This window comes from Colius striatus, chromosome 6 (genome assembly GCF_028858725.1).
Source record: "Colius striatus isolate bColStr4 chromosome 6, bColStr4.1.hap1, whole genome shotgun sequence".
Taxonomy (NCBI): domain Eukaryota; kingdom Metazoa; phylum Chordata; class Aves; order Coliiformes; family Coliidae; genus Colius; species Colius striatus.
Genome location: NC_084764.1, coordinates 21,705,000 through 21,729,079, shown reverse-complemented (window position 1 = coordinate 21,729,079; position 24,080 = coordinate 21,705,000). Strand labels below are relative to the sequence as shown.

Below are 24,080 nucleotides of genomic sequence, written 5' to 3'. Positions count from 1 at the left end.
AGTTTGCCAGTACTATCATTTCATACATATTTGCAAAAAAAACCCCCCACACTATAAACTTAAGAGATTACCTTAAGATATTTAATCAACTCTAATAAAAACACAGAGCAATCCTGAATTAAGTCCAACTGTCCAGCTATCTGATATGCTGGAATCATTGAGTACAAGGTCAAGTCCCGCTGTACTGTACGTGCCACAACAATATATTCCACAAATACTTCAATGACTTCAGAGAGCACAGCAGCAGCAGATGGTGCAGCTAAGCATTAACAGCGAAAGACGAAAGCTTGCTTTATGTAAGCCAGAACTTCTAATGCTGTTTCTATGGTTTCTAATCGTGATTTTTGTTATTGGAATGTAAGGAAACACAGGGCTGTATCACACATGCAGAAGCAAATCTCAAAATGTTAACACATGCTGTGTCCCATTCAAATATTTGTTACTTCTTATAGACATGGTAGATAATAGTTTTATGTAGATTGCATTAATAAAATCTTCACTTAGAACCGTTATTGTTAAAGCCCCCAAAATTTATCGTAATGACTACAAACTCCTTTCCATGCATATAACTTCCACCAGAGTCACGGTGCATGCATTTCAGTCTGAAAGTTACTTTTGATTTTGATAGAATCTTAGTATTAACTCTTATGCCTAACACAACCAGAAACACTAATCAGACCAAGAAGCACAGCAAAAATAGTGCCCTCATGCTCCCAGAAAGTCCATTCTGCATTCTACTAAGAAGAATTCTATTACCCTCCTGGAAATAAAAAGCACAACAAGCTTTAACTTTTCAATACCTAAACTGTTGAAAAGATACTCTGAAGCCTAATCATTCGGAACCAACTTCAAAGCATGACACTACTTTGCCCTCACACATGTCCATTTTGCAGAGTGAGAAACATCTTCAATACAGTAAGCTAGAAGGCATGTCTCCAAGAAAGCAAGAAGCTACTGACAACATTTAGACTTGGAAAAGAGGTATGCAGTATGAATAAGAAGGCAGTGTAATGTGAGCTGACTCTTTGCTTTTTATAATACAGAAGAGATGAAAGAACAGAAATACTGCTTTTTAAAAATTATCAGACAAGGTACTTTCCTTCAACAGATGGAAGAAAGGTCAATGAGTATATCAGCGATGATCAAAGTTATAACTCTCTTGCTTCTGGCAGAAGATAAATTCTTTTTCCACATAGATGCTTTGGCAGTTTAAGATATGTGTATGAGATCAATACACTTATTTGTCTTTGATACGGAAGCACAGTAAAAATGAACATCCAGATTTTGCAAACATCATCAGATACCAACTATAAGAAACAGGAAAAAATCAATACCCACCTAGCTTTGCCTCAGAAGTGTCCATCTCCCATTTGCTTTTCGGAATGTAACCCTAAATCATACACAGAGAGAAGCTCGGAGGATTAGAGAGAGACACACATGCATATCACTTTTGAACTGGAAACAGCATTATAATGGGAGCTTAAGGTATTTCTTTCGTAAGGCACAATTCTTGTTAACAGAAGAAGGAAATAAATTACTCAGTATTTCAGAAGTTTTGCATCCACTTCTCATTCAGTGATTTTAGCAGCCCTTGCAAATCATTACAAGAGTGCTGCCCTCTGCAAACACAGAACTCCAGAATGAGTCTCACAGTCAGCAATGGTGCTGCATGCACAGATACTATTATCCCAGGTGGCAGGTTATTGCAACACAACTTATCAGGCATAAAGAATATTCAAAGCTTTACAAATACAAATGAAAAAGTCACCGTAGTCATAAGCTTTTAAGAATTTACTACACACAAGCTTCACTTCATAGTCCTTTCGAAGGCACACACTAAATTCTTCTATGAGTGGTTAGTCCACAATTGAACAAAATTCTTAGTTTAAATTACAGTATCTGCTGAATTAAGATTTAAGTATTATTTTTCATTTTAAAATAACTCTGTTCACTGATTCTTTTAAGACACCTTTTCCCTACAAATAATGTCATCATGTTTTATATGTAATCATTTTTAGTCAGTTCGTTCCTTGTAAATGAGCATAATGATATCGAATTTGTCAAAGAGATATTTGTATTATCTTCTCATTTTACACTGCTAGACAAGTAAATCCTCACTAAGCAATCCCTTATAAGCCATTTCAGCTGTTCAGATTTGGCATAAAACTACATATGTTTCTTTGCAATCACATCTAAAGCTCAGTGTAGTGAAATGTTACCTCTGTGAGGATTTCATTATTTTGATTTTTAATAGAAATGGAAAAGAAATACTCTAGAAAGTTTCAACAAGAAAACAAATCCACAGATCAGTTTTATCACACTAACTTCTTTCCTGCTCTATTTATAGGTTGTCTCTACTGTGGTAAAAATATACATGTATTAGTTAATGTAAGGGTTACTAATTCAGAGTGTACTATTCCAGAGAGCTACACTGCTTTTGATTATGTTCAGTATTGCTCTTCTAAAATCCTTGAAAGACCTTTCTTTTATCAAGCACGTATCAGTGACTTGAGATCATCAGATTTCTGTATTTTATTGCTTTTAATCAAATCAATAATTAATAGGACCAGTTTGTGCTGCATTATTTCCTTGTAACAAGTAAGTAAATTTTATGCCTATGTGTATACTTATACTTTTAAATCAAGTTGCACATTAAAATTTGCTCAAATTTTACACCACAGCTAGAAGCTTGTATGAACAAAGTGATGTGTGACACACTGGTGAGAACACTAATTTAAATGCATCAGTAATTCATACCATCAAGTACAAAAAAGCAAGAATTATTAGAATGCCACGAACAACCCTATGAGAGTTGATAATAGCAACAAGAGAGTGACTTTGATGGTGTGAAATGGCCTATTGTGTGCTGAATGTGTATAATATTCCCAGACCTCTGTGCAAGAAAAGATGCAGATTCCACTCTTTAGTACAAAACAGTTGGATATTTCAATGACATCTGCCGGATGGCAGGAGCTTCAGATCTCTCTTTTTCCACAGGACTAAATGCAACAAAATAAATTGAAGAATCCTTACCAACTGTTCTCAAAAAGGCAGATACCAAATACTGTTCCACCTTTCTGGATGACATACCGCCCTCTGAGATTAGCCATGTGACTTAATAGCAGAGATTACATGCAGCAGGTAATTCTTTGCTATTTTTCATCTTGTAAATCCTATTAGAAAACATTCTTATATGTAGATTACTTTTAGTTATTAATAAGTTGCATAGTTTTCACGACCAAGCTTTTTTCCTTGTCTGATTCAAAAAGGCGTGTTGTTATGTGCTGTATATTAGGACACTCCCCAGAACCCATAAACACACATATAGACACATATGCAGAGATGTCTCAAAAGCTAAAGAAAACTTTATCTTCTAGATATAGCTTATTTCCAAGAAATGAGACTAGCAGCCATATTCTTGTAAACATGGATGCATCCTTGAAATAGTCTAACCACACTTTATGCAGTCTCATACTCTGCACCAAAGAATAATTTAGTAAAGAGAATGAGTCATGTTGCAAAAAACAGATGTTTATTAAAATCCACCCCTCCTAAGCTTTTTTTTCTGTTGTTTTTCAGTTGTTTTCTATACTGCCACTCCTGAGAAATAGTAAATTTCCTTCCAGTAAAAGGACTTCGCTCCTCTCAGACATTTCTAGTTACCTCCTGTTTATCTGAATTTAACTGCTTGGTTGTGGGAACCAGGATTTGATGCATTCAACTCATTGAGCACTGACCAGTTACAGCTCCAACATGTACCAAGAAGTTACTAGTTGCAGCTCCAACAGATACCAAGAAGTTAGAAGTTCTGCAGCCTCTTAAGTACATACCAAAAACCATCAGCCCTCAGGTCAATTCTCTAACCTTCATTTATCCAAGACACCCGCTCTCATCTTGGAAATACCTACTGACAAAGTCAGCAAGCCTTGGCAGACAAACCATTCTTCTTTAGAACTGTTGTCATATACTGTGACAGTACAGAAGAGCTCTTTAGACAGGTTAAAGGAAATAAGCTAAATTAATCTTTGCCCATTCTTCCCATCCCTCCACTTAGTGTAATTCTTAGATCATCTGGAAGACAGTGCTACAATGTAATACTATTTATAAACATCTGTAAGAGGCATGTTGCCACACTCCACTGATCATGCTTTTTGTAGTATATACTCACAGTTTCTTTAGAAAAAAATCAGTTAGGAATAATATGATTTAGTATTAAAGTTCTCTTAGAAATGTTTAAGGAACAAACAACTAGAAACACGTGTATTAATATCACACCGCTAAGAATGGCAATGGGTTGGCATTTATAAGACCGAGGTTCTCCCTCAGACACATTAAAAAACATTTTGTTAGAGATGGCTGATGTTTCTCCTACCAGTTCACTTTCTTCCTCCTCCGCTGTATCCTTCTTGACTTCTTCTTTCTGGTCTTCAATATTTGCATCAAAATCCTCCATCTCCACCTGTGTCAAAAGCACAAGCACAGACTTAGAAGGCACTGCTTGACTTCTAAGTATTATCTTTTCAGCAGAGCAAGTAGAAGACTCCAATTTCAAACAGAATTTAAAAGAAAGGATTAGTCTTGAAAAGTATGATGATGTAATACATCTGAATATTGGCTCCATTTTGGCTTTCCTTAGAAACAAGTTCCCTTCTAGCTATAGAGTGACAAACTGTGTGGGGAAGTTGCTTATTCTCTTCCTTCACACGCATTCTTTGTCCTACCACTATCTGTGGTGGTAAGGTGCTTCTGCTTCCCACACAACAGCATTTCAAAACTTGAAATCTTAGAAAAAGATCTTGAACTTGCCATCACTAGAATGGTGCTCTCTGCATAGAATAACTCTATCAAAACTTTATCTTTTAAATATTTAAACATCACAGTGAAGAATAATCACCACAGAAATGAACACAATAAGGAAAATGGCTGCTTTAAGACATACATCTAAATGGAATACCTTCTGGGGTCCACATCTCTAACAGTGACTTGTGTATATATCCTGTGGAATGCTTAAAACTCTCCATGTACAGTTTCTCACGCCATTAGTAAAACCTTGATACAAACAGAGTAAATCCCAAATCTGCACTTCCCTGAGCCTCCTTGAAAGCTGAGCCTTTTGCTGTCCTTCTAAAGATTACAATTTTCCAACACAAAGAATGTGGAGATTCAAACACAACCTGCTGACCTCATGACAAACTGCAAAGCTCTCTTCCTACTTCAGCAGTTGACAGTTTCTACGGCCATGGCATGAGCTGTTCTGACAGCAACACACAGCTATGGTACATTTGCAATGACCTTATGATTAACACACTAATTTATTCCTAGAGCTCCTGAAACATCTGCCAAAGAAGAATGCAACCGTACAGAAAGCTGACACACCAAGATGCATGGTGTGGCAAACCGCAAATGGAATGAAAAGGTAGCATACCTCTAAAGCAAGTGAAATCTTCTGCTACACGCTACTTATTTTTTCATCCTCTGCTACAGGCTGGTATTTCACAAAGCAAGGGGAGAATAGAGTTCAAATTTGTTTATTTATTTATTTTATCGAAGTACATCCTGAAATTACAAACTAATTAATCCAGTAATCTGAAAAAGTGATGACTTTGATCCAAGAGAGCAAAGGTCCTCTTTAATTAGTACTCAGCAGGTCCTAAAAACAAAGTGGCTTTAACTCTTGCTCAAAGATGTGTAAGACTGGCCTCTAAAAGGGTGGTAAAAAGTAACATATACCTTCATGTTTGAGTAATCGATAAGAATAACAAAATACAGTTGTCTGACATCAATTTTGGCTTCCTACAGTGCCAAGTGCAACTGCCTTGTTGTGATCACAACTTCCTCTGCTTTGTATTTGCAATACAGTCACCATCTATACTGTTTTTCATTTTAATAAGCACAGAAATTCTCACCTCTTCGATAGCAGCATCCTGCAATAGAGAACGAATGTCCAGGCGCATCATGTGACGTGGTGCTGCCTCCCAGTGTTCAGACATCTAACAAAAACCAAATAAAAGTGAAGCACCTCTAAAAATATAACAAATTAAATGGAAAATCGATTTCCAATCACAAAAAAGATCTATCTGTACCTAAGAAAAGTAATTTCAATCACTATCATGAAATAAGTACCAGCTGTTCTTTGCAGAAAAATGTATGTAGTCTAAAAGAGGTCAATAGTGTTCCAACAACAGCAGGCCTGAAGGCACAATCAAATCAATCACTAATCCTAGGACTCAAGATATACATAGTCACCTTGCTAATTTCCTTTAGCTTGCGTCCATGAATATTCCTCTTGGAACACGTCTGGTTATCTGCACTCATTTCAGCTAAGTACACCTAGAAAGAAAAAGACAATATTAAATATTGTAAATCAATTTTCAGAGCTCTTTTTCTACCCGGTGGTATAAATTTTCCTTTCTCAGAATGTACAATTGTAGAGTGTAACTGTAGCCTATAGCATTTTTCCTGAACGTGAGAGGGATCTTGCATTCAAAAGTTTAGAAACTTGGGTGCTAGAAAGCTCAAATGCTTTTTAGGCATGATTACCTCAAAACCCTTGGTTTTTGCAGCACTCCAAAATTGTTCAAAATGTCGCACTCTGTCATTGATAGCATCGAGGATAATGAAGGGGAAGAAGCCATCATCCAAGGTCTTTTTGAAAGTTTTAAACATGCTGGTACGATAGGTCTCTTCCATATCAGCTTCATATTCGTACTCCATCACCTTTACCAAGAATAAAAGCATTTAAGAAAGAAAACTTATTCAACTGCTCATGTTTAACGTCTGAATGTCATGACGTCAAAGTATACTGCTATAAGAACAACATCTTCCAGGTCAGCTTTTAAGAATTTGCTCATTTTGCCCTTACTTGTTTCGAAAAACACCCCACAGACCTCTGCTCTCTTTCGAAGCCACAGACTGAAATTCTATTTGCCACTGTGTTTCTCCAGAACATCTTTTGTTTCATTGTCAAGATGAGAAACTAAATTGAAAGTACCTTCTTTTTCACTTTTTTCCCTGTATCTGGGTCTCTCTCTTCTTTTTCAACTTCAGTGATAAAATAGTCGTCCAGGCTGAGCACTCTTGGTGCAGGTCCTCCACACTCTACCTCCTTATCCTGAGAAGAAAAAACAAACACTTGGTGTAAAAATTCCATTCTGCTACAAAGGATCTCCAAACACTTTTGGCAAACAGCAGTTCCCTGCTCCATACTCAAATCAAGAGAGCAGTATGCCTCATGCTTGCTATTAGTATATAGGATTCACACGCCATATGAAGCTACGGAAGATGAAATAACAGCAGGTTGAAATTCCAGTCAAACAGAAAGAGAATAGAAGAGGAAGGACACATACAAGACAAGCAGCACTACACAGTCAGCAGTTGTTTACATACCCTGATGAGTTTTGCTACATGTGTTTTTCCACTGCCAGGCAGCCCTCTCATAATGATTACAATCTGAAAAAAAGATCACATTAAGAAAATTGTGTTCTAGAAAATTACGTGCTCTGAGCACACACTTTTATGTATCATCAAGTAAAGCCTGCGCAAAACCTCACTGCCAATTTTACAGCTGAATTGTGAGGAATGGCAGTAGTTCCACAGAATAAGAGTATATGGTGTTAATCACCTCAGCAGCTTATATTGTATAAGATGTTACAGATCTGGTTCAGGTAAAATTAACTGAATGAAACTCATCTGCACGTTTTATAGCCTAAATCTTGTTATTTCTTATTTTATATGGTGCACTGCCAAATCACCAACTCTGTGTAATACCAAGTCTTTCCACTGATCTGCCAAACACCCATGGGAAGACTTCTGAAGGGTCTAACATACATTAACATTACCCACTAATGGGAATTTAATCTTAGCATTCCCAGGAAGTTTACATCTCATGTGGCCTCCTAATAGCGATGTTACGACACGCTAGGCATTTGCAAAGGAACCAAGAGAATTTCCAGAGGTTCCTCAAATGTATGACTTGTTTCCAAGATACTAAGCTCATAAGCATTTTATCTGAATACAGATCTCACAGAAAGCAGTTGTTGCTTTCAGAATGTATACTCACCCTCTCTGGCCTGCTATCTCTTCCTGGTGGCTTCAAAATATCATCTACATTTTTAGATTCTGGCTTCCTTTCCACTCGTGGAGCAGGTGGTGGCTGACGGGGCATTGATGGAGCAGAAATAGGAATTCTTTCCTCAGGGTAATTTCTCCGATCACCTTCAAATTCCAGTGTTTGGACAGAAGAATTTTCTTAGTTCAGTAAAATAAAAAAATTAAGATGTTCATATCCAACTGAACTGATTTAAACAGATCTTAATTATTTTAGGATAAATTCATAGATTTGTCACCAAAAGAATGCAAATTTCTAATCTTGACCCTATTGCAATGAAAGACATTTTTTAGCAGAATATATAACTGTTGCATTCCTGATCTCATCACTACTGAGAAACAAAACCATATGACACCATTCAAATAAGTTTTTTCCCAAATTATATATTCTGAAGAAAGAAATACTGCAAATCAATTAATCTTCTCCCAATTAATCTTTGCCTCTGAGAGTCTGTGTTTTCTGTAATACTCTAGCATGGTTTCAAGATTAAGAGACTGTACCTCCAAACATGGAAGGCCCATGATCATATGCTGGACGATCTGTCTTTCGCTCATACGGTGGTCTTTCAAAACCACCCCGCCTGGAGGAGGGATGGTCTTTCTTGTCACGGTAAGACTGAGTCCTTGAAGGTGTAGTAGGAAGAACCCTGCCAAAAGAGTATTTTGTGTATTTCTAGAATTTCTGCTACACATCTCAGAAAGAAATGAACACGTACCTCACAGCAAAATGGACAGATTGATACTCACAGAATTATAACAGTTGGAAAAGACCTTTAAGATCACCGAGTCCAACTGCTAACCTCACACTGCCAAGCCCACCACTAAACCATGTCCCTCAGCACCTCACCTTTTAAATATATCCAGTGATGGTGCCATCAACATCTCCCCGGGCAGCCCATTCCAATGCATAACAACACTCTTGGTAAAAAAGTTCTTCCTAATGTCCAGTCTAAACCTCCCCTCATGTAATGAGCCCATTTCCTTGTGTTCTATAATTTGTTACTGGGGAGAAGAGATTGACCTCCACCTCGCTACAGCTCCCTTTCAGGCAGTTATAGAGAGTGATTGTATCTCCTCTCAGCTTGCTCTTTTCCAGGCTAAACATCCCCAGCTCCCTCATAAGACTTTTTCTCTAGACCCTTCACCAGCTTCATTGCCCATCTGTGGACATGCTCCAGCAATACAAGCTGAACTCAATACTGCCTGAATTGTATTGGTTTCAATAGTGTATTGAAAGCACATACCTATCATCTCGGGGATGTCGCTCCTTTTCAAACCTCTCCCGTTCATAGTCCATGGAGCCACGGTCTCTGTGCAATTCCCGCTCCCTCTTGAAATCCCGATGATCTGTGTTGGCATTACCTTGACGCTCAAAATAAGGCTCACGATCTCTTTCTCTGTTATACCGACCCGGGTGCTCTGAAAGGAGAAGCCCATGGAAATCCAAAGTAGTAAAATATGCTCTGATTTTTTAATTATCTTTGAAGGAAAAGCAACACATGAGTGTAAGAAAAGTATATAAAACATATGACGTGAGGACTAGAACAGACTTAATCAGCCACTAAATCTCTTTTCCAAACTGTAGCAGGCAACCATGCCATGCACTCCTACTTAAAGCTACAAACCTGTAATATTGAAGTGGCTAGGTCACTGACTGCACGGCTCCTCTTGACAATATAAACTGTTACTCTTAGGGGTTCCCCAAAGAAAAGAAATAGCTTAAATAAGAGTTACTTAGTTTAAAATACACTTTCAGTGCCCTGTAACTTTTCCTAAGGCCTAAGCAACTGTCTGAGAGCTAGCCAAGTGCTCCCTACCTTTTTGAAATGTCTGCCTCTCCGGTAGTGGTTCTGGACGCAGGGTTACCCTCTCCCCATATGGAATCTGTTCCACTTTACTGGTGGTTATATCTGGTTAAAAATAATCAAAAAATAATTGAAGTCTTAAAATATCCCCCTTCCATTTCCTTTCCTCTGTCATGAAAAGCAACCAGTCAATGGCATTAAAAATGACTGGAATAACTGACCAAAATTCCTTTTAATAGATAATGTAAAAAGAGCTATACATAACTGTACAATGCCATGGTTTCCAAAATCTGACGCAGGTTGGTATGCATGTGTCTGTAAGTCTGCATATCATTGTCTTAAGAATGTCTTTTCAGATGAGTTCAGGCAGCACACATGGTTAGGAGATTATAAACACCAAAATTCTCTGAAAGTTTCAATAACTCATTAAACTATCGTAACGTCAAGAATATTAACTGAAATGCTCACTTAAAATTACTAAGCAACAATTTGACTAATAGCTTTTAGTAAATCATCTACTTAATGGAACTGATATGACTTTGATTCACATTATGGCACATCAGGAACAGAAAAAATGCTCTTCAAACAATAACACACAATTTAAGAACATCTTTGTGACATTATTGCACTCCCATTAGAAACTAAGAATGAAGGAAATAAATTCTATTAAAAAAAAAGTGTTGAATTTCAGCTTGGATAAGCTCAACACTAAAAACCAGAGCTCCTCGCTGCTCATGTGATAGATGCCTGTTTAAGGTGCATGCCCTTCAGAACTAGAATTCTGTCTCTCTCCCTGTCTAGAGTGCACTTCACACTTTTGAAGTCGTATACCAGTAATGCAAACACTAGTAACATTCTACTAGGAAGGGATTAAGGGCAAGTATCAATATAACACACTGATGTGATCACATCAGTTGTCTGTCAGAAGCAGCCTTAGCTACACACCACTCAGTTCACATGAAATAGCTCATCATCACAGCATTACAGAAAACATTAAATTCAAGGCTGGAGGTTAGAGAGTCCTGAAAAATGCATTGCTTAGCGTTAGATCGCAACACACACAGGCTACAGGCCAGCTGCAGAACATCATGGCATGCTTTGCGTGGCACACTCCTTCTAGAAAGAAGGCAGGAGGACTAATTAACTTTCCGTTACAGATCAAACAAATGCACTGTAACACCCACCTCGTCCATGGCCATAATCCACAGTCTGCTGAATTACAGGTGGTTTAGGAACTGGTGGAATAACTGGAGGAAGGGACACTGGTACAGCTGACGGAACAGAGGTGTGAACAGCAGGTACTTTCACAGGCGAGGTGGTGGGTGGTGGCATCACTGACTCCTGTTTGCACATGTCGTACTCCATATTTGCTCCTTTATCCTCATTTGTGTCCCAGAGTCCGTGGAAAGAATCCTCATCCCAGCGTTCCTGTTCCACAGTAGAAGGTGATGGTTTTAAAGACTGATCATGACTTGGGGTTGTAGTTGGAGTAGAAACTGGAGTATGTGGCCTTGTCATAGGTGTAGCAGGCCTTGTCAGTGGGGCACTTGGTCTTGTCACAGGGGTGGGCTGTCTGAACAACACGGGAGGCTTTATAATAACAGCAGGAGAAGGTTTAATAGCTTGGACTTCTACTGGTGCCTCTGAAGATAGCTGAGAAGAGACCTAGATGCAGAAAGCACTTTTAATGTATATCTATAAACTAGCCTTCTCTTATCCGCTGTAAGGTGGTAAGCACAGTGGCAATTGGTAAATCAAATCATAAGCATTTTCCAGTACCTTCGTTAAGTTGCTACGAGTCCAGTATTTCGAGAACTGGTGGCGTGAATCAATTTTATGTTTGTTCACTATGTGAAGGCTTAAATAATATTTTTTTTTCTCCTTCAAAAATAACCTTACCAATTTAAGCTCCAGTAGGCCTATCTCAGCTCATAAGTGTCTATGGTTTTATTCCCAAAGACTCCTGTTGTCTGCAAAGATTCCTGCTGTCTGTGAGGAGGCTGAAAAAGTAGGGCAGCTTGGTGAGGCACAAAATGACTGGTAAGGCCAATTTTTTTCTGGAAGTCACTGGAAAAATTCCCAGAGAGTAGAAACACCTGAAAATCCCTTAATGAAATTGACATCAGGTCAACATAAGAAATAGGGAGGTTTTGCCCAGTGGAAAAAACCAGAACAGAACCAAACAAAACAACCCCTTTGTGATCGAAACATCCCCACAGAATCCCACATGCTGTGTCACAAGTGTCTTTCAGCATCACAGTAGATGCCAAGATACAGGAAGTCTTACTAGCAACATGCAACAAAACTTGCAGAATGGCTGTAGGTACAAAGCTGAACTTTATAATAACAGTTCAAAGTCACAGCAGAAATGTGAAGGCAGGAATCCCAAGAAAGACAAGAGTTGTACGAATACCTCTAGGCAGATGGTTGAAGTAGTCTGAGTATCAAAGTTAAGTCCCTTCCTAAAGGCATCAACGTACCTGCACCTCTTGGTAGCAAATCTGTTCCACTATTTTACTTTATAGACACTGAAAAAAGGAAGAGGTCACCTGGGCAAAAAAGAAAACTTGCAGCGTCTCACTGTGTAACACTCCTCTGGAGGGAGGGACAAACAAAGTTTGCTTAAATGTCAGACCCAGAGGTCATCACAGCTAAATTTATTGGTACCAGTAACTTTGTGATTAAGATGTGACAAAGAATAGAGACTGTGCGTCCACTCAAGTAGCTCCTCCAAAGTACATTTTACAAAGTTGTTCATTCACTCTAAGGAAGGATTTATAAACCTGAGTTAACATGACTGCAAAAATTCTGATGGTTTCTGACTAGGTATGAATTATCAAAAAAAACAAACATAAGGAGCTGAGAAGAGTTCCCAGGACCAACCAGATTAAGCAGCAAGGGAATAACTTGCCTCACAATGGGAGATGAAGTCACAGAGGTACAGAAACATGAGTTTCTGTGCACTTTAAGATATTTCAGAGGCTAATGCGAATTCCCAATAAAGACAGCAAACAGAAAGCTCGTGCCCCGTTCCACATTGAAATATCTCAGTTTCTGATGGACTTATCCTCAAATCTCTCTGACTTCAAAGAGGAGGGAGATCTTGAAGTAGGAAAAGCAAAGATGTCAGAAGTTTGGCAAGGAACAGAAGGGTCTTCTCATGCGCCTTACACCCCTGTTTTGGAAGAGCTCACCTCCTCTTGCACATCGTCCTACAGCAATCGAGGCTGCTGAACCTCACACACTACTGTCCTCAATGGATCATGCTCAGAAGACATAGTGAACTGAATGATTGAGTAGACAAGGCTTTGGAAAAATCTAAGAAGTTGCTTTGTCTCAGCAGAAGACTGATGAGACTGTAAGGGCTTCTGGGGAGGCATTCCACAAAGAGCTGGATCATCAGAGAGTTGAACTGATCTGATATATCCATTAATAGTAACTACCACCAGTACGTCCTTAAGTTAATTAATATAAGATGAATTTACCTGAAAGGCACCTGGCCTTGTACTTGTGTTCTGTGATCTTGGAGGGTCCTGTGTGGAAATGTCAGGTTTAAACTCTTTCAGCTTCTGTAGCTGTTCTTTTTGCTCTCTGCACATGAACCACAAGAAAGCATTTATCAGGCTGTAGCTTAAATCAAAAATTAAAGAAATCAACACTCATGGTGAAAAACATGTATTACACAAGCATCAGGAGCCAAGTCCACAGAAGAAAAAGACACAGTGGACTTCACATGGTCAGTGTTGTGATTCAGAAGTCCCTGTTTCACAACTACCTAACCACAGAGGTATTTAATGTATTAGCTGCATCTTTTTTTGATATTAAGTTTTCCCTGAGACACGCAGTTATGCTTTTGTGCTTGCTCAGAGTCACTCCACTTCCTCCACAGTAAAGACCAAACCTGGATTTATCGCTTGTGCTGACAAGAAGTGCATTGGAAACATGTGTTAAAGCACTCTCAGTCACTTGGCTCTTGTTTGCATGCTAGTAGGATTGAGGTCAAAACACAGCAGAGAGAGTTAAAAACCAAGTAGTGATTTAAACTTTTGTTTTCATTTTATCTATCAAAATGCTACTTAATATACAACCAATACATAGTCTATAGAGAACAGGACCAGCAGTGAATATTACAACCACCGGGTTACAAAGTTCTATTCACTATGATTTCATCTCCTTTCAGTTTTGTTGGCATTTTTTTCATCTAGGAGTTTTATTGCTAAAAAATCTTTGCTCATATTAATCATGTGTATTGAAGTAGTTCCCAAAGAATAACTAAGAATGGGATTCCCCTGTACTAGGCACAACAGAGACTATCCTGAATAGCAATACATGTGTTCAGTGTCCAGCACAAGGAGAACCTGGCTCACAGAGAGGGCTCCCAAGTGCTACATTATCACAAAGAATAAACTGAGCAGTTGCTAGTTGCTAGCACTCAGGCTAAGGAAAAACAGACCAGAAGACAAACAGAAGAGCATGCAGCTCAGAGCAGTATCATATTTCCCCTTTTAGTGCCTTAAAAAAGAAGTTTAGGTATCTACTTCCTTATATAAAATGTTTTAGTTCCTACGTTTAAATATTTAATCTCTCATTAATTATTCATTTAGGTAGTTATTTCCAAACTGTGGTCCTTATCTTAAGTCCACTGCCTTGCAGTTAGCTACATAAACCAGCAAAACTTGTGCCTATGGCATATGGGAAAAGCCAGGAGGCTTAAAACAATCTGTGATTTTGGCAAATATTGCTTTATGACACAGATTTCACAGTTAGATTAATTCAACTCCTGTTGAATTAATCTAATTCCAGTGAAAGGTTAAATTAGGCAGAATAAAGGTTGTCCCTTCCTTTTTAAAAATTATTTTTCTTGCATTTTGGCATGCAATTAAGGCCTGCTATGTGGGACAGATGTTTAGCAATCCCACAGGTCTGAAAAATGGCTTCAAGGAAAGTGCAAAACGTATCTTTCAACATAGTCTAATCATAGAATCATTTCAGCTGGAAGAGACCTTTAAGATCATCGAGTCCATCTTTTGTCCCAGCCCTATCAATTACCAGACCATCTCCCTAAATGCAACATCCGCCCGTCTCTTAAACACCTACTAATGTAGATATAGTAATGAAAAACATTCATTTTTATTGCCTACTATTTTAACGTAAAATTTTGTTATGAAATTAAACCCTTGTCTTTACTAGGCACCAATCCTTAGCTATCAGTAACTCACAAACCACACAAACCTCCCATCTCTAAGGCAGTTCCTCTTTTCTCTATAATCTCCTCTGAAAGATCTCATGCACTGAAAACACACTCACTCATGGGTTTTCTTTTTGTTTTGTGAAGGTGCTTTGAGGTTTTTTGTTTGCTTGTTTTTTAACTGCATTTAGTGCACCTAAACCACACACCTAATGCAGACAACACTTGGATAGATGGCATGTGCTCCATTCATTCTAATATTACTAAACTTCCCAAGCCTTAGGATGTTTCTGATGTTTAAGAGACTATTTTATTACTTATTTTTAAATAAATACCTATTAAAGCCTATTAAAGTCTAGTAACTACTAAAACATGGTCTTGGTGACCCCTTATATTCATATCCTCCTGATCATTATCACTGCTGTCACGCTGATCCTCAGAACTAAGATCAAACAAACATGATAAAATTACTCACTGGCAACATTGGATTAAAAATGAGGAAGCACTGTAAGGAAAAAAAAAAGGAAAGCACAAACATGGATGCTTTAATTAAAAAGTAAGCAGTATCTAAAAATTAAATAGGTCTCATTGTGTGAATTAAGAACCACATTAATGTAGGTCTTCACAGCTAAGTATTACAAAGCAACCACCACCGAGTTCACCTGACACTAACTGAAAAACTGAAAAGCAAAGTCAAAAAGCCAAAAAAAGATTGGTCAGCAGATGTGGACAGATCTCTTCCTGGAAAGTAACAAACAGAATGCCATATTCACAAGGAAAGGCACAATTTATGAAAAAAGTCCATTCACAAGAGCTGTGATGGAGGTATTCCAAATAATTACTTCCATATGAGCTCCTACTATCACGCTGTGGCAAAAAGAAATGAAGTCCTTACTGCATAAATCAATGAATGAATTAGGAAAGGAGCACTGCCTCCACAGAACTGGATTCCCACCCGAAGGGACAAAACCAAGCAACTCACCGAAGCATTTTGAGCTCCTGGGCAGCCTTCAAAATTATCTCATGTTGTCTTTGGCTAAGGACCATCACTCCTCCCAAAGACTGGTCAGAGTCCAGGTTTGAATCTGCTCCCAGCATATCAGAGGAATGTGAAGGGGGGGGAAGGGATGAATCTGAATGATCATCCAAAGACCGCAGTCTGTCTCCATCATCTGGATACCACCTATCTGACAATCGTTCCCTCTCCCAGTCAGTCCTTTCAGGAAGGTAGTCTTGCTTCTCCCGCCATGTATCATACCTCTCTGGATACTCTCGAATCCTCAGTTCCCCCCTGTCCCGGAAGTCTCTGTCATAATGATCTCTGTTTCTATCCTCCCTCCACCTGTCTTCCCGGTATCTGTCCAGAGGTGGAAGAGACTGTAATGGTGGTAGAGGGGGAATATCCAGGTCACGATTCCCCATTTCTCTGTCATCCATAGGTCTCATGTCCCAGTCTCTATCCCATTCTCTGTCTAAATCTTGATCATAAATATCTGAAGATCTTCCAGTTCTATCTAGATCTCTCTCTATTTCCCTCTCTCTAGGCCTTTTCCAGTCGTCCCACCACGAATCTCGCCTGTCATGATCAGATGATAAAGGAGGTAGTGGCGGCAGGGGAGATAACGGAGGCAATGAATGGTGGGACTGCAACCTTTCATCTCTGTCATACACATCTACAGATTCATCCTGATAATCAGAGTTCTGATCTCTCCAGTATCGTTCCCTTTCCCAGTCATCCAATTGTTCGTGCTCCAAAGAAGGGTCATCTTGACTGTCTAAAGGAAATTCCTCCTGCATTCTATTATCTTCATGACCCCAAGAACCCCTGAGAGCCTCATCTCGATGGTACGGAGGCAATTTGTCAGTGTCATCTCCTAGATGAATGGGTTTATCCATATTGCCTGCTTCAGATCTTCCTGCTTCCCTCTCCCGGCTACCTGGCCTCCTCATGGGACCTCTCTCCCGGCTCCCTGCCCGTCTGACTGGGCCCCTCTCCCGGCTGCCTGCCCGCCTGCCTAGGCCCCTCTCCCGGCTCCCTGCCCGCCTCACCGGGCCCCTCTCCCGGCTGCCCGCCCGCCTCATGGGCTCCCTCTCCCGGCTGCCTGCGCGCCTGACTGGGCCTCTCTCCCGGCTGCCCGCGCGCCCCCTGTCTCGGCTGCCTGGTCGCCCACCTAGCTCTCTGTCTCGGCTAGAGAAAACCCTCTCATGGCTATCTGACCGTCCACCCAGTCCCCTCTCTCGGCTGCCAGACCGTCCATCTGGCATCCTCTCCCTGCTGCCTGATCGCCTCTCTTGCATCCTCTCCCTGCTGCCTGCTCTCCTGAACATCCCCCTGCCACGGATGGACGCCTGCCTAGCCTGCCCTCTGCCTCTGTATACGTATCCTCTGCCACGGCCATCGTCCATCCTGCCCATTCCCCGGCCATGGCCGTCATCCATCCTGCCCATTCCCCAACCACCATCCATCCTGCCCATCCCCCGGCCGCCGTCCATCCTGCCCATCCCCCGGCCGCCGTCCATCCTGCCCATCCCCCTGCCACGGCCCATGCCCCAGCCACGGCCGTCCCCCTGTCCTCTGCCCAGGCCCCTTCCTCTGCTTACTGGTCCCTTGCCCCTGTCTTCATGCATAAACTGCCCCTTCCCTCTGCCTTCTGGCCCAGGCAGGGCCTGGGTGCTATCTGAAGCAATCAGTTGGCCATCTGGTGAGTCTAGGTCCTGATTTTCTGTTACAGGAGTTACCACACTCCCTGTTCTTGCAATACCTGACTGCAAAGCTACAGGGTTACTAGAAAGGGATGTTGATTTCTGGTTCTGAATAGGTGGAGTAGGTGCTTTGGACTCTTCTACTGGCTGGTTAGGATCATGTGAACTCCATGTCCACTTTTTAGGAGGGTCTGAAGTGGTTTCTTTGACTTCAGGGTTGGGTGGTTCCTGTTGAGTGTTTGTCAAGTCCTCGGTTACCTCAACGGGACCTGTGCTCTGTGTATCGGGAGTACACGGTGCTCTGTTTACAGCCTGCTGATTGCCAGCTACATCTGTAAATGGCTCTTTGTCTTCTGACTGTGAGTCTGTCTGTGACTGCTGCTGCTGCTGTCCCAAATGAGGCCTGGGTCCCCTCCACCGGGGACCACGTCCATGTGATGCATTTGTTGAAGTATAAAATTGTGATGCTGGTCCTCGTGGAATAGGCCCCCACCTACTTGAAGACTGTCCATCTGTATTCTGTCGGTCAAAACGTGACCTGTATCCTTCTGATCGCTGGGAGTCAAAACGAGGTCCCCTTTGTCTCGACCCTTCAAATTTGTCATATCCTCTTCCTCGAGGTCCATCAAACCTATAGAAGACATAACAGCAATTTTATTCAAATGAAAACATCAAATTAAAATCCTCTAAAAGAGTTTCACCACTCCAAGCCACTTCTAACTGACGAATCCTAGAGCACCTCAGGATCAGTCCCTACTGAACCAAAGCAGAAGCACAGAGACAAATTCTTCAAATCAATATTGTTTAGTTTAAGCCTAAACTAACTAACAGATTATGCAACCTGAAAAGGAAAGTAGACTTAAATATCTCAGGACTGAAACCTGACTGACAAAGAAAGCTGGCAGACTCATTTGAAAAAGCTTTCAACTTTTGTTTAAGGTAAGTCTTCTTGCAATCAGTAACTGTTGTTGAACTTTTGATAGTATGCAACAAACCTACTTAACTATGGTGATGAATGCCACCTAGAAAAATCTTCATACTCTTTCAGAAAGTGCAACAAACTCTGGTATCACCCAGCTGCATGTAAGCTTGAAAGAAATGTATTTTTATGGCATTAGTTTTTAAATTCCTTTCTAGTGCACCTACAGCTACTACCATTTGAATACAAGGAAATAGGTCAGGCAAACTAAAGAAGAATAATTCATGCAATCATATTTAACAAGACTGATCTAGCAAAAATTAAAATCTTTAAGCTCATGTTGAAATATTGACTTACATAATAGATGAGAACAAATAAAACTCATTTTACACAAACAGAGAACTCATGTCTGAAGTCAAGTTGCTTGGATGTTTGAGATTCACAGTTGTGTTTCACTGGAATGGGTCAGGAAGGCCAAAGCACTGCTGGAGCTGAACTTTTCAGGGGACACAAAGAGTAACGAGAAGGGTTTCTACAGGTAAGTCAGCCAGAAAAACAAGGTCAAAGAAAACATATCCCCCTGATGAACAGGACTAGAAAGCCAGTAACAATGGACAACAAAGCTGAGGTACTAAATTTTTTTGCCTCAGTCCTCACTGCCAACCTCTTTCCACACCTCTCAAGTGGACAGACCACAAGACAGGGACTGGGAGAGCAAAGACCCTCACCCTGTAAGAGAAGTTCAGGTTTGTGACCAGAGAGGAACTTAAACATACCTAAGTCTCTGGGACCTGACAAGGTATATCCCAGATCCCCGAGGGAATTGGCTGATGCAGTTGCCAAGCCATTCTCCATGATATTTGGAAAGTTATGGCAAGCAGGTGAAGTGACTGGGAAAAGGAAAACATTGCATCGGTTTTACAAAAGGGTAGAAAGGAGGACCCTGGGAACTACCCACCCATCAGCTCACATCTGTGCCTGAGAAGATCACGGAACAGTTCCTCTTAGAAGCCATGCTTAGAAGGCATAGAGAGGACAGGTGATGTGATTTGGGACAGCCAGCATGGCTTCACTATGGGCAAGTCCTGCCTGACCAGTCTAGTGGCTTCCTACATCAGTGGACAGGGAACTGCTACAGATGTCATCTACCCGGACTTCTGTAAGGCCCTTGACACAATCTCCTACAATATCCTTCCCTCTAAATTGGAGGGATGTGAATTTGATTGGTGGACTACTCAACAGGTTAGGAATTGATTGGATGGTCACATCCAGAGGGTAGTGGTTAACAGCTCAATGTCCAGATGGAGATTGGTGACAAGTGGTGTCCCTCAGGGGTCTGTAGTGGGACCAGTACTGTGTGATACCTTCATCAATGACAGACAGTGGGATCAAGTGCACCCTCAGCAAGTTTGCAGATGAACTCAAGATGAGTGGTGCAGTTGACACATTTGAGGGACAGGATGCTGTCCAGAGCAACCTAGACAAGTCCACAATGTGGGCCCATGTGAATCTCATGAGGTTTAACAAGGCCAACTGCATCTGCATCGGGGTAATTCCCAGCATCAATTCAGGCTGAGGGATGAAGGGATTAAGAGCAGCCCTGCAGAGAAGGACTTGCAGATACTGGTGGATGAAAAGCTGGACATGAGCTGACAGTGTGCACTCTCAGCCCAGAAAGCCAACTGCATCCTGGATTGCATCACAAGAAGTGTGGCCAGCAGGTGAGTGAGGGGGCTCTGCCTCTCTGCGCTGCTCTGCTCTGGTGAAACCCCCATCTGCAGTGCTGTGCCTAGCTCTGGGGCTCTCAGCACAGGAAAGGCAGGGGCCTGTTGGGAGCGGGTCCAGAGGAGGGCCACAATAATGATCACAGGGAGAAAACACCTCTCCTATGAGGACAGGTTGAGAGAGTTGAGGTTGTTCAGCCTGGAGAGGAGAAGGCTCCAGGAAGACCTTAAATGTAGCCTTTCAATATTTAAAGGAGGCTTGTAAGAAAGATTGGAATAGACTCTTTTGTAGGGCCTGTTGCGATATAACAACTGGTAATCATTTAAAACTAAAAGAAGGTAGATTTAGACTAGATATAAGGAATAAGTTTTTTACAATGAGGGTGGTGAAACACCAGCATAGGTTGCCCAGAGAGGTGGTTGATGACCCATCCTTGAAAACATTCCAGATCAGGGTAGATGGGTCTCCAAGCAACCAGATCTAGTTGATGTTTTTGCCTGTGGCAGGGGAGTTGGACTAGGTGATGTTTAGAGGTCTCTTCAAAGCCAAACCATTCCATGATTCTATGGATATTACATTCATTACTGACCAGTTGCCAACAACAGTTAACTTGTTGCACAATTTTCCATTTCAGTGAGCAATTTGCCAAACAAGATCACTCATAACAACTTCAAAGAATTTTAATAATCATGGTGCGTTAACACAATAAACTGACTTTTTTGGTTTTTTTTGGTCAAGATGAACAGGAAGAGAAAACAGATGAAATTACAAAGTGCAGTGGCAAGATAACTTAGATTTGAAGGATCAAATTTTACATGGAAGGTATAGCTCGAAGGTTGGCTACTTTAAGACGTGCTTCATCCCCAAAATTCTGAAACTTAGTTAAAGTCAGTTCTTTAATCTTTCTTGAGAAAAGTTAATTGCTGAAGAGAGGTGAATGGTGTGTGTATCTTTTTATACGTCTAGTCATTACATGGTACTTTTTAGCCGGGATGGCAGCAAGTAACACATTTTTCATTCATCCCAGGATCACAAAAAAAAAAATTATTAGGACTCTCTTTGCTAACCATATTGAAAACAAACAGTAACCAGGTTTTTGGGAAAACTTTGATAAGAGCTGGAATGGTCACACAATCACAATATAGGAATGCACAAAGGTTACAGTGTTAATTAAATATAAGTATGCCCAAAACTAGAGCTACTGTATCTGCATTCTCGAAGTTTGATTACCTATAGCCTACTGTCACACATCACTGAGATCTAAAACACACATAGCACTAGCAATTCATAAAAACAATCTGTTCAGAACCACACAACCAACAAACCTCTAGGACCAGAACAAACTCTTTTTAAAAAAACATCATGAGGTAGAAAATGATTCAAGGTTATAAGAAATTAATTTACACTGCTATCAATTAATGAATTATTATTCACCAATGATCACTTTTGGAAGCAAAGACAAGGGAAATAAACACGCAGATATGATTGTAAAGTCTAGCAGAGTATGCAAAGATAAAAACAATTGAACAAAACAACACTGTTCTTTGATCCAGTAGGCATCACATCAACCCATCTTGAATGAATAGCCAGACAGAATAGATGTTGGTTTTGCAACTCAATATCACATTAAGTACAAAAGAAACACATTCCAAAACCAAGATCATGGACTAAACCACATATAGCAGATATAAAATCACACAAAAGGCACAGAACACTGGCTTTTAGAGTAGCTTTAACATTAAGGCACCTGGCCAACTGATAAAATGAAAAATTAAATTTGAACAAAACTGTATCTTACCCAAAGATAAAGACACCAACCTTCAAACCCGAGATCTCCATGATGTAACGCTAAACATAATGCAGAAGAAAAAGTGGCAAAGAATCCTAAAGCTAGGCTCAAATCTTCATTGCCTCCTCTCTCTTGCTTATAATTGTTCAAAAGTTAAGTAATGCTACATGTGTAGAAAACCACTGATTTGTACTTCAAGCAAGCACTACCTCTCTTATCAGTCATTTTGATTAGTGCACTGAATAGGACAATCATATAGCTGCAGAGCTCTCTCACACTACAAGTACTGGTGAACAGCTTTGAATTTTCATTTCTTTCTGCAATAAATACTGAATTACAAAGAGTACTTTTTACTGTTTCTAAAACATAAATAACATCTAAATTGCCAGTAATTAGCTATGTTTAGTGTACTAAATTGAATATATATATCTGAATACTTTTCTGAATCCCTTTCACTAAGGTGCTACCACATAGAGCAACACCTTACAAACAATCCTTCAACATTTTTAGATTTTCCTAAACTATGTTCCAAGTTTTGCAGACAAAATGCTGTGAATTTGCTATTCATAAATGATCATTCTTTCAAGTGTGAGTTATATTCAAACTAAGAACAGTAAAAACATATCAAACATTTACAACAGCTTTCCTGTTTTCACAAAGGGGGTGTCTATGGAAATTACAAGAGTGCAGTGTGTCTAAGCATTTTACTTGGGAAAAAAACCCGACATTCTACTCTAGATAATGCTCAGGTGAAAGGCATCCATCTACCCTCGCTTTAGCAAGATAAATAGAGAGCATGCTGTACCTTAAAAACAAAACCTCCACCAAACAAGCATACTTCACACAACCTCAGGAAGATCTGAGAAGCAGATATATGTCTAATTTTTTAACACATCACTGAATGTCTTGTAGCCTGGAACATATACAAATCAACCAAAACATCCTTACCTAGGGCCTCTAGGACCTTCAAAACGTGCTGATCTGGGAGGATCTGGAAGCAATCCACCTGATCTCACTGGTTTATCCTGCATGGTAGATGTATGTGTTGAAGAGACTGCAGAAGTGGATTTCAGTTCCCCACATCCTTGCTCAGATGAAATAGAAACACTTTGTTTACCAAGGTGAACTTGTGACTTCCCATGGTCTGAAGAGCCAAAGGATGAACTTACTTGAGAATGGTAAGGTGGATAGACAGTTGAACTACCTATTTTTGATGCATAGGTACCAGGAGTGGGAAGCAGAGCAGGCCTTGGTGTCTCAGTAGACTGACTGCTTTGAGAGCTGGATCCTGAAGGGACAGAGGAATTGGATAACTGAGAAACAGAAGAGAGAGGCGGAGGGACCAGTGGAAGCGTAGTTGAAGGTAAAGCTGGAGGCATCATAGGAATGCCACCTTGAGTGGTTTGAGAATATGGAACAAATGGAGGTGGCAGCGAAACATTTGCGGGATACTGATTCTTCAGATTTTGGAGTGAGCTCACTTTCTCCTGGAGATGGGACTGAGTGACCTTCATCTGTTCATCCCATGCTTTCCACTGTTTCTCATACTCTTGAAGCTGGTCTTTGTGAGGGTAAGTTTGAAGCTGATGCTGCCACTGTTGGTTCATTGATCGCTCCCAATCTTTATGAAGCTGCTGGAACTGTTTTTGCTGTGCCTCATAATGTTGCAGCTGCATCTCCACTGACATTGTCTGCAACAAGACAAGAATGGCATCATAGATATCATTTTAGGTTATCTTCAGTGTCACATAGTTCAGTATCACTTGTAATATCACAATTTCTGACTTGGGTAGAAGCTTGAGGAAGAACTACACTGAAACAAAAGCAAACACCAACTGTGATGTC

General features: G+C 40.4%; 1 protein-coding gene across 1 annotated transcript in view; it reads right to left on the bottom strand.

Moving 5' to 3' along the window:
• The window catches only part of YLPM1 (YLP motif containing 1), a 40,377-nt gene that overhangs the window by 7,513 nt on the left and 8,784 nt on the right, over positions 1 to 24,080 (bottom strand). The window contains exons 4-18 of the mRNA XM_061998064.1: positions 23,184 to 23,926; positions 16,082 to 18,433; positions 13,397 to 13,502; positions 11,096 to 11,576; positions 9,924 to 10,016; positions 9,351 to 9,525; positions 8,608 to 8,753; positions 8,060 to 8,247; positions 7,387 to 7,449; positions 6,992 to 7,111; positions 6,541 to 6,717; positions 6,247 to 6,330; positions 5,907 to 5,990; positions 4,373 to 4,459; positions 1,339 to 1,390 (exon numbers count right to left, since the gene is read on the bottom strand). Coding sequence (XP_061854048.1) covers positions 1,339 to 1,390; positions 4,373 to 4,459; positions 5,907 to 5,990; positions 6,247 to 6,330; positions 6,541 to 6,717; positions 6,992 to 7,111; positions 7,387 to 7,449; positions 8,060 to 8,247; positions 8,608 to 8,753; positions 9,351 to 9,525; positions 9,924 to 10,016; positions 11,096 to 11,576; positions 13,397 to 13,502; positions 16,082 to 18,433; positions 23,184 to 23,926 — 4,951 coding nt within the window. The remainder of the gene's footprint in view (positions 1 to 1,338; positions 1,391 to 4,372; positions 4,460 to 5,906; positions 5,991 to 6,246; positions 6,331 to 6,540; positions 6,718 to 6,991; positions 7,112 to 7,386; positions 7,450 to 8,059; positions 8,248 to 8,607; positions 8,754 to 9,350; positions 9,526 to 9,923; positions 10,017 to 11,095; positions 11,577 to 13,396; positions 13,503 to 16,081; positions 18,434 to 23,183; positions 23,927 to 24,080) is intronic.